This window comes from Pezoporus wallicus, unplaced genomic scaffold (assembly GCF_028554395.1).
Source record: "Pezoporus wallicus isolate ANWC-B61680 ecotype Strahan unplaced genomic scaffold, APGP_CSIRO_Pwel_v1 contig_5418, whole genome shotgun sequence".
NCBI classification, from domain to species: domain Eukaryota; kingdom Metazoa; phylum Chordata; class Aves; order Psittaciformes; family Psittacidae; genus Pezoporus; species Pezoporus wallicus.
This window is the reverse complement of record NW_026640709.1, coordinates 2,405,703-2,416,793: the sequence shown is the minus strand read 5'-3', so window position 1 is coordinate 2,416,793 and position 11,091 is coordinate 2,405,703. Positions and strand designations below refer to the sequence as shown.

Here is an 11,091-nt window from a genome sequence, read left to right as displayed (position 1 = left end):
GTCCTTTATAATTGTTCAGAGATATCAGAGTAAACTGAAAAATAAAGGGTTCTGATGTTACAGAGAAAAATATGCCAATATGTTCTAGAAAAAAGCTGCACACAGTGAGAAAAGCACTCAAAGATCAATATGAAAGATATAAAAGGGTTTCAAAGGGAGAAATAAGAAAGAAAAATCAAGGATCCTGGCAAATTTTCTCTCTTACCTGTCAAGAGCAATGGCTGGAAAACTAAGGATGGTCACTGAGCAGAAGACTTTGTGCAGAAACTTGGCAATTCTGCAGAAGAGCATTGTATAGATCCACCAGCAACAGTGTGGACTGGCACTAAGGGCAATGTCAAAAGGCACACAGACTAGGCTGGCACAGATCCCCGAGCAGGCCAAATTCTTAATGAGTCTGTTTGTTACAGACTTGAGTACTGATGTTCTGCAAGTTGACCACAGCACCATGATGTTACCTGTGAGTAGAGACAGGAAAGATAAAGCAAAAATAAAAATCATAGAATCATAGAATACTTAGATTTGGAAAGGACCTTAAGATCATCTAGTTCCAACCCAAACAAACAAGCAACCAACCCTTCCACCCCCAAACCCAACAATAATTTTCACAGTTCTGAATGTTCCCTAGTACTGCAAACAAAAATGCTTGTTTGGAGTTTGCCAGGAGTCACTGATTTGAACCATCACACTGCTCAAACTAAACAGTGTGTAATGACTAGTGGCTTTATAATTCAGATAACTGAAAACAATTATTCCCCAGCTATCTCTTCCCATCTTCTAGTGATGAACGAATTAGGGAATTTCAGAGGAATATGTTTAAATAGGATACCCAAACCATGCTTTTAGATGCTTATGTTAACTCCTGCATTAAATGAGCCATCCTGAATATTCAAATATATAAATTTGCTAGTTTTTATATTTTACTAAGTAGTGCATAATTCTTTTTAAAAGATAAAAATACACTGCAAGTAAACATAAAGATAACTGGAATATAAATTAGTTTTAATCTGTTTGTCTCTGTGTTCTGTAAGTGCATCACAGCAGCTTGGTTTTTCCACTGGCCACTTCAGTGACACAGATGGGCCTGTGTGAAACCACATCCAGAAGAATTTTGTCTTTTTTTGTCCCCCGCAAGAGTTTTTATATATACATAATGACCTGCAATTAAACAAATGGGGCAGGCAAAAAAAGAAAAAAAGACTTAATGCACGTAACTTCACAAAAGTAAACACAGAAGGCAACTCACTTCCGGATATTCAAGCCCTACACATTTGTTTCAAATAGGGTGAATGGCTGACTGTGAAGCAGAAGTACAGAGAAAAGTCAAACATACACAGTGAAAGAAAACAGCATCTTAAGCTGCTGACTGAGATATGAAAAAGCAGCTGCAGTCCCCCCTACTTCTCTCTGTTGACACTACCATTTTTTGGCTTGATTTTTCCTCTAACCGATAAAAACCCCCACATAAAATGCCAGCAAGGTCATATTCTTGTTCACATGGCTGACGTGTATACCAAATCATAGAATCATAGAATCGTTAAGGTTGGAAAGGACCTTAAGATCATCTAGTTCCAACCCCCCTGCCAGGGGCAGGGACACCTTATGCTAAATCATATCACCCAAGGCCTCATCCAACCTGGTCTTGAACACTACCAGGGATGGAGCATTCACAACCTCCCTGGGCAACCCATTCCAGTGCCTCACCACCCTAACAGGAAAGAATTTCCTTCTTATATCCAATGTAAACTTCCCCTGTTTAAGTTTTAACCCATTACCCCTTGTCCTATCACTACAGTCCCTAATGAAGAGTCCCTCTCCAGCATCCCTATAGGCCCCCTTCAGATACTGGAAGGCTGCTATGAGGTCTCCACGCAGCCTTCTCTTCTCCAGGCTGAACAGCCCCAACTTCCTCAGCCTGTCTTCATGGCAAGTACTAAGAAATAATAGAAAGTCAAGCTTAGCTTCTTGATAAAACAGCGCACCACTTCAATAGAAGCATGCAGCATTAACTTCAAAATCCACCTCACGGACATGCTATTTCAGTCTGCAGTTCGTGAACTTGGAATTCAATTTTCTATATACTGTGTTGTGTCTTACACAAATTTCTTTTTGGTAGCTGACAAAATATTGAGTTACATATTTACTATCTGATGTGTTTTAAAGAACAGAATCATCATCTGGTTTTGGAGGTGCTTTGGGCTTGACAATGTATTTCACAGGCAGTCTTTAATCAGTTGTATTTAAAGCTTCCTAAGTTGCTAGGAGATATTCAGTCAACCAAACCACTTGCTTTCAAGAATGTCTCTGACTCTCCAGTCTCACATACGTTATTACAATGCCCTGGAATAGGGGAGGAGCTGGGTTGGGGGTTTTTTTGTTTGTTTGGTTTGGTTTTTAACTTGAATCTTTCATCTGGTTTGAACTGCACTGATTTTGTAACCCTACTTCCAAAGCAAGTTTCACCTCCATTAGAATGAATATAAATGCAGAATGGAAAAATAAAAGAAATAAAGAGGGGTTTTCATTAATACTTCAGAAGCTGCTAGAGAACTCCTGAGCTATTCTTCAGGGTCCTACAGAGGAGTTTCATTCAAGACTACAGATTTTCAACTGTTGAATTACTTCTACAAATTACATCATATTGTCATTTGTACATCAGAGTCACAAGGAAATTAAATTAGCCCTGGTGCTGACTAATCCTAAATAGAAGTGGAAAGAATAAAGTGTAAAATAGAAATACTAGTTCTAAGATGAGGAAGAATCCCTTAGACACAATAAAGTCAGAGCCTGAAAGGGAAAGAATGGATTAGCAGAGAGAACTGTCCACTTGAAAATTAGCGAGTATCTCTCAGTGAAACACTACTTTTCTACTTGCAACTATGAGTAACTTGATGAACCAGATCAGCTTCAGTATAGACTGGTAAATCGTTCTGCTGATGCCTTCAAATCAAATATTTCCCTCCATGCATCTCAAAGCCACCTACTCAGATAAAAAAAATTACACCAGGAACTCGCACAGCATTAAATATTGAGAAGCTTCAGAACAAAACTGCATGCATTTCCCATTTTGTTGCTTCTCACCTCTCCCGAGCAACTCCTTTCCATGGAAAAGGATAACAACATTCCAGGCAACAAGGTAATTCAACAAGCATTATGGCAATTGCACTCTGAACCTTTTCACAATGTCTAGAGGCACTTCTCTGTTCTGTATGTATTAGTCATTCACTGTTGATCCTGTGAAAGACGTTAGTCTAACACCAGTATTCTCCTTGACTTAAAACTGTACTAGAGGCTGTTGCACACTCCTACAGTGGGCAAAACTGTCATTTTCTACCATGAGTTAGTTTCTGAGATATTTCTGCTTGATAACTGCTCTAGGGCTACATAACCTTGGATTCAAACTTCATAACGGGATTGTACTGGTTAGCTGGGAGGCATCCAGGAAAAGCTGGAGTGAATAAGCAGCTGGAAAATGTAGCATCTTGCTGTTTCCTTAAAGTCAATACTGCCTAGGACAGGAATGTCACTTATAATTGGTCACATGTGACAAAGCATATCCCATATTCGTTGTACAGAATTCCACAACTAAAAAAGATGAAGTGTTTTCATTTAAAAAGGAAAGGCATTTTTTTGGTCTTCTCAGAGAATGAACATTTATGTGTACATAAAATGCTTACTACACCTGACGATAGTTGACAAACTTATCAGCACACAGACTAAGTAAGCAGGAGGTAAGTATGCAACTTCTCTGTGTCTTTGCAAAATTCTCAGACTAAAAGAGAAGAATAGGAAATAGGTAACCACTGCATGAGAAGCAGCTCTTTCCGTGTTTAAAGCCTGCCAAACAAGGTTAAACAGAGTTCATTTTATCCTCTTCTATTACTGTAACTTAAACATTCAATAAAATCTCCATGTACTATACACCAATTCCACTGTATTCAGATTTGAAAAGATGGTTGTTTCCAGTCATGCCCTACTGTTAATTGAGAGGTATCACAGATAAGCAGCCATACAGTACATGAAGTTGCATAGAAGTACACCAATAAAAAGGTCCAAGCACAAGTATGCTTCTAACCTTTGTAGTGTTTCACATTCCCTGTATCTGCAAGTAACATTCTCTGAGCATGAAATGTTATCAGAATACATTAGTCTGATTCAAAGCAGCAAAAAATACTTCTGTTTCTCTTTCAAGTTGTACTCTCCTTGGATTTCACTGCCTAACACAAAGCATTGATGCAGGCATCAACAGGTGAGCTAGTTTTGAAATACTAGCTCTTAGCAGTAATTCAAATAACATGAAAGATTCTTAATAATACCTCTAACAAACAGAAGGACAATCTCCATGGAAACCAGAGACAGTTACTTAAAAGAAATGCATTTGCCATGCAATCATCAAGTTAAAAAAAAAAAAGGAAGAAGAAATAAGCTGTTTGTCAATTAACGCATGGAACCCAATCCATTAGCTGGGTTTGACATTCATCTCACATTTTTATTAACATTAATTGAATGTTAATATAATTGAATCAAAACAAAGTCCACATTCTAGCAAAATACTCCTCCTTGCAGCTTGCTTTCCTCTGCTTTGATTTCTCTCCCACCTAGAGCAGGGTTCTCAGGATCCAGCCATCTTTCCCAGCAAAGAGCCTCTGCCCACCCCACCCACACTTCATGCAGGATTACAGGAAGGAAGTGGCAGCACTCTTTCTAAAAAAACAACACAGGAAGCAAAGAAAAAAGGTTAGGAACTGGGCCATTAAAAAATTAACTGAAAAAGTCACAGCATGATGAACTAGAAAAACTTCCCTTGTTGAAACACCAGGATGATTACATTCCCAATCCTCAAACTCATTCTTTCATACTGTTTTCTGAGGTATTTTAAGGAAGGTTTTTTTCTGCTTACTATGCTAAAAGACAAATCTCACTTAAAAAGTGGATCACTGGAAATATTTGTGGCAACCCCTGATAGGTAGCTATCAAATATCCCCCTTAGGTTAAAACGTATATTGTTTACTTATTCATCTCCAGAGGAAACAGGGATCCGTCAGGATATATGTTGGCTTACACAGCTGGAAAAAATGTCTAACTTTATCACAGAATGGTTGAGGGTGGAAGGGACCTCTAAAGACCATCCGGACCAAAACCCCTGCTCAAGCAAGACCAAATTCTTGTAATTTTTTATAATTCTTGTATATTTTAGTTTAAAAAATATAGTCATCAGACTGCCAGAATTGCTTTTATAGATGAAAATTAGAATGTCCTGAAACCGTATTTAACTTTTTTTTACATTCTAGCTGCCAGGGTCAAAATTCAGTGATAAAAAGAGTGGGCAATAACTTAGTTTGGGGGGTTTTAACATATTTATTTCCTTTTCAGTTTGTGCACATGTGCAACCAGATGTTTTACATCTAAGATGAAGTGTCTGATGCAAGAGAACTACCTTGGAACAAGATCTGCTGTATACCAAACTTTTTTTTTTTCCACTTCATAAAACAGGTGATCTCCTTAATTTTAAAATTATATTTCTAACTGCTATTCTTGGAATTCCCAATCACATGTTCCTACTTTCATCGTAAGTTTTGATTTAGAACTATACTATGTAAAAGACTTATCATCAAGCTCTGATCACCAAACTTGGCTCTACTGAACTGCATCAAGCACAAATTTGCTTAGTACAGAGTAGTTAGTTGCAAAGCATTTCAGTATAGATGTAAATTATACTGGATTTTTAGAGTGTTTATTTAGTGTGTTTCTGCTCCCAAGTTACACAGTATAGTTACACAATAGAAGAGATTTTAAGGAAGGAGTTAGTTCATAGCAGCTTAGTTCCAGAAAATGAACATAAGATTTCCTTGTAAAAACAGGTAAATCATTGACTTTTGTTGCAGGATTGCCTAGGATTGTCAAGTTTGCAATACTGCAGTATTGCCAAGGCCAACACCTGCCTAAACAATCCACTGGCAGCAGCTACTCTGCCTTGTTGTGAAGATGGAGTAAAGTTAGGAAACATATTTGAGGAAATTTAAAATTGTTCTCTTACAGCAAGGAGAACTTGTGTGCTATGGTGGTATTTGTAATGTCAAAATCACTTCAGTAAATAATCATTAATATAATGCCATTTCTGACTTTTTTTACTGTTGCCCTTACTACTTTATAAATTTATCGTCTGTGGGCAGATTCTAAATTAATTGCACCATGCTAAAGTCTAGGATGCCCACTTGCATTTCTCTTACATATGGCTACTGAAGGGAGATAAGAAAGTCCTGCACTGGTAATTCTCTCCTTCTTCATACCCACTACCACTTTTTCGCAACTCATTTTTTGTACTTATTGTCCATTAAACAGACATAATTTCTGGGCAGCAACAATCATTTTCTCCCTTTTGATAAATTACAGTCCTTCAACAGCCACCATGATCAAGGAAACAACCAAACCCACTTATTTTGCTTAAGTACAGTCAACCTGCCTGAATTACTTACCTCTATTTTAAAATGGATATCCTCAAAGTACCTGAAACTCTTTAAGCTTCTTGGAAGGAAAAAAGTTTAAAGAATATTGTGTCTGCAACTTCTGGACCTTGGATTGCTCCCATGTCAGGAAAACATGACAGATGTATAGCATTGCCTTTGAAACCTAAGATAGGAAGTTTAAAAAAATTGAAAAAAAGAATGTCCAAATTTACTGCCCTATCCATCAGAGGAATACAAACCTTTTTAAAGTTATTAACTTTTTGAATCACAGTGCCTAAGGGACCAGCTTGTTTTACTTATTGTGAAAATATAACCAAAAATTTTTAAACCCAAGGACTTTACATGACCCCCATGACATGAGGACCAATGTTTTTACCTCCTCTACAGAGGAAGGAAATAGAAATAAAGGAAATAGGTATAGAACAGCTAAAAATACTGGATATCATCATCAATGTACATGAAATCATTAGCAGAAGTACTAGATCCCACATCATCTTTGCCAAGCAGGTATCACATCTAGTGAATCATCTGGCCTTTCTTACATGAGGCTTTGTGCCAGTCACTCTCAGAGAGCAAATCTGACGTTGTTATTAAAACACTACAAGGCTTGAAAGCGGGTAATTTTTCTGAACAGCCAGTCTGTCATTGTTCATCATCCTTGGTACAAGGGGAATAGCTTTTGTCCCTTTGTTTTATAAGGAACTCAGAAAAGGGCCATATTGAACCTGTATGTTATGAAATGACTGAGGTGATGCAATAGTAGCACATCTTACACAAGATGATGTCAAGCAAAAAGGAATTAACTTGAGCTCCCCGATCGTGGTGCTGAATGTAACTGTAAACAGCATTCAACACAAGGAGCAAGCATGTTTAAGTTTTGTTTTTAAATAACAACGCTCTCCACTGATACATCTTTGTAGACAGCCTGTAGCTGTGTCTGTTGGTAGCATTCCTACGTACATCCAGGCACATCTCTTCAGATGGTCCTTTTTGTTTGACTTTGCCCATATGCACCTGCAATCCATATGCAGGCACTTTGGTGCAGTCAGTGAGCTGTGACTTTTCATGTTGCAGATGCAGCTCAACTTTGCTTTGTTTACAAGGCCAGCCTCACTCTCTAATAGGTTCTTCCAGGAGAAACCTGCAGGACCTTGGACCTCGGACCTCTCTGCACGACATGCCAAGGTCAGATCCATGAGGAGAGTGACAGTTTTGCACTTGTGAGGCTGTAGGAAAACATCTTTTAGAGCAACTCTAGCATTTGGATGGGGCTGCAAGCTGCTCCAGCATCCACAGCACACAGGAACAACCATCCAGCTTCCCCTCTGGACATGATGACCCCCTGTGCTGTTCAGAGCCTTACTACCCCCTGCCTTCACCCTTCCATCTGTACAAAATGCTACCAGACCAGAATACAACACAGACATGGCTCAGCAACACTGTTCTTATGAAAATTATTTTTCCTGTATCCAATACTTTTCCAGTTGTTCGCTTAAGATATTAAGACAAAACTCAAATTAGTTGCTGTAGCATAGTGGATATGTGAGATCTATGCTGTCTAATAGTATATAACCAACTGGACAATTTGATTAAATTACTGGGTAGCTGATTTTCCCTGGTTCATTTGTTGAAGGAAAAAGCAGAAATACACTCAATTTTAAATGAATGATACTTAATGGAGGAGCACAAGCCTGTGGTAATTACTAGTAGTTGGAAGACAGACTATATTTTACTTGGTAATTGAGGCTATCTTGCTGCACTCATGATTAAAAAAATAATTCCTACCCATTAGCACCAATTTTCATCCTCCATTGAAGCTGAAATTACAGAGTTTGTAGCTGAAAGACACCATAGTAACAGCTATTTCATAGAACAGAAATTATTTTCTGGCCTACCCCACAGCCTTGTCACTTTCTTTTTTCGCTTTATACAACTAAGAAAGATCTGATGTAATTTCTGCACCGGTTTGACTGTGCTTCCCTTTCTCCAAAGTGCAAGGTTATCAAAAACAAAATTACATTCTCCACATAGTTTTGCCTTGCAGCAAGCACCAGCTGGGTGTACTGGATCTTGATTCTTTACACACAGATGTCTTCAGACAGAAATTACGTATTTTTAATACATCCTGTGCAGAGGGATTAATTACATTATATTTAGAAACAAGCTTTTTTCCCCTCCCTCCACAGCTGACTGTAATGAATGGCTCTCTCCACTCCTCCCAGCCCTGTGAAAGGGCTCAAACACTTGCTAGGAAGAAGAATGTACTGGGGACTCTGACACACTTCTGAATCATCATGAGTTCTAAACTGAAAGAAAACAAAAACAAAAACCTTAAAAAATAAAAATCGGGATGACCCTAAATCAAATACTTTTTTGTTTGGGTTTTTTTTTAATATCACATGGAAAACTATTCTGTTTACCAGAGTGAGGCATTTCACTGAAGAAATATGTATTTACAGAACAAATTGGATTTGTTCCAACTTGCCAAAGGGAACAGATGAATTCCCATGGGATACCTCAGGGCAAGCAAAGTGCTTCACTGTCAAGATCACAGTGACATTTTTGGCCTGACTGAATGTAAGAGGTAGGGTTTTGGTTTGTGTTTGTGTTTTGGGGTTAAGTTTTTTTTTTTCCTTAAAACACACAGAGCCCTGAAGTAAAAGTTGAGATTTTGTTGATCAAGCATTTCATTTACAAAAATGATCTTTGATTGAAACTCCTGTTAAATTTCTTTTTCTCTCATTTTTCTACAGTCCCCATCTACAACAGAACTCCATTGCAGGACTTCTGTAGTCCTACTCTCCAGCCTGCTTTCTTTTACTCTTTTAATAGCTGAGTTCACTTTTCTTTGCTCAAAATCCTCCCAGCAAGAGACACGGCTGTTCCCATGTCCATTCTCTGCAAGACAACAGTTAAAACCAGAACAGCACTTGGCTTAGTGAGATGGGCCACAATCATTCATCTTTCAAGTGCCTTTACAAATATAACTATGAAAAGCTAATATTATTGCTTACGGCTTCTGTTTTATTTTAAAAAAAGCCAGAAATTCAGCTTGATTCACATTTTTAATCTCCTCAGCAAGGCCAACAGGTAATACGTTATCTAATCAGGACTGATGACTCAAAATCCAGAGAGAGACATAAATGCCTGGGGTTGGCTGAAGAAAAGGGAACCAGATTCAGTTACACACACTGAAGAACTACTGAAATTTCTCTTGACCTTAAGAATAAGAGAAGTTTTATAAACTGTAGCTCTGGATGCCCTCTAGCAACAAAATAGTCCTGAGGGTAAGGCAAGCTGTAAAACCATGCAACATTCACCCCAAATAGAACCTCTGATGTGTGGAAAGAATTTTTAAGTTTTCCTTTAACTTTCCAAGAATCCAGGTGACTGCCCTACTGGAAAATGAAGGTACCATGGTTGTTGTTACTGTAAGTCTCCTTTTCATCCCTACTGTTACAAATATAATTAGCCATCCATATTTGTACTTCGTTAGTTGCAGGGCACCGCAGAAGATACTCTATACTGAAACTTGCCATTACACTGCCAAAACTTTGCTGTATGTTTCCTTTATTAGCATGGGTTTATGACCTAGTACGGGCTGATGATGGTGCCCTCACCAACCACCCATATGCAGTATAAAATTTTAAAATTGTGTTTTGCTGATAGATGCAGCTGAAGACAATCTTTTGGCTGATACATGGATTTTTTAGGTCTATTAGCATATTAAATCAAACTGATTTCTATATGATTTTTCAACATAAAAAATTGCTATGGAGCTGGAACAACAGAATCTAAAATTAGCTTCTAGTTTTATTTTCCAAAATAAAAAAAAAAAATTGTCATTGTCTGTCTACATATATGTGAAATCTGATAAAGTTCTACCATGTATAAGCAATATACATGTAAAAACTGAAGGAGCCCAACAAATGTACCATACAACTTACCCTATAAAAGACAGCAGCTGCCATCAGAAACATGAAGGAAAAACAATATATGCATATCCCATCTCTTCCACCAAAGAGGACCACAAATAGACAGTGACTTCTTTGACTGAGGCAAATCAGCAAGTGGATGCATTAAATCATCTACAGCTTGCTGTGTTTTCCTATGCACACATACACATACAAATACATGCTCATTAGCAAAGCTTTCCAGGGTTCCTGCATCTGTTCTCTGCAGTCATCTATAAAACAACATTTCTTGTTGTGGAAATAAATTACAAATAACTGAGATGCTAGTTGCTGTGTCTTTGACCTCTGCTTATTACATTCAAACCACTTACTGCTATAAACTAAGGCATGTATTATTTATATCTCAGCAGCTGGTTTTTGTATGCCTGTATTTCTCACCCACTTCTACCCTTTTGCTTTCCTACAAAAGCTACCATGTCACAATGGTGGGAATGATACATTTGTGTAGCTGCTCCTCTCTTGTACTGCATCATCCACTGTCAGCAGGTAAAAACGTTTCAGATCTGTCTACCCCACATGGAAAAAAAAACAGAAAATAAAGACAATCCAGCAATTTCTCTTGGCTTCCACAAAGTAGCAACAAAAAAGTATACCAAAAATCTATGGCAATTTCAGCTTTGGAACTGAAAGGTATCCAGATAAAACCCTTC

The 11,091-nt window shown here is 37.9% G+C and overlaps 1 protein-coding gene across 2 annotated transcripts in view; it reads right to left on the bottom strand.

The window, feature by feature from the left end:
- Window positions 1-11,091, bottom strand: part of GPR176 (G protein-coupled receptor 176) — a 39,992-nt gene that overhangs the window by 3,052 nt on the left and 25,849 nt on the right. The window contains exons 1-2 of one of the 2 annotated variants that reach the window (XM_057420102.1): window positions 3,082-3,228; window positions 206-458 (exon numbers count right to left, since the gene is read on the bottom strand). In XM_057420102.1, the coding sequence (XP_057276085.1) occupies window positions 206-450 (245 nt within the window). In that variant the 5' untranslated portion in view covers window positions 451-458; window positions 3,082-3,228. Of the gene's footprint in view, window positions 1-205; window positions 459-3,081; window positions 3,229-11,091 lie in introns of those variants that run through there. The other variant, XM_057420101.1, reaches the window with a different exon arrangement.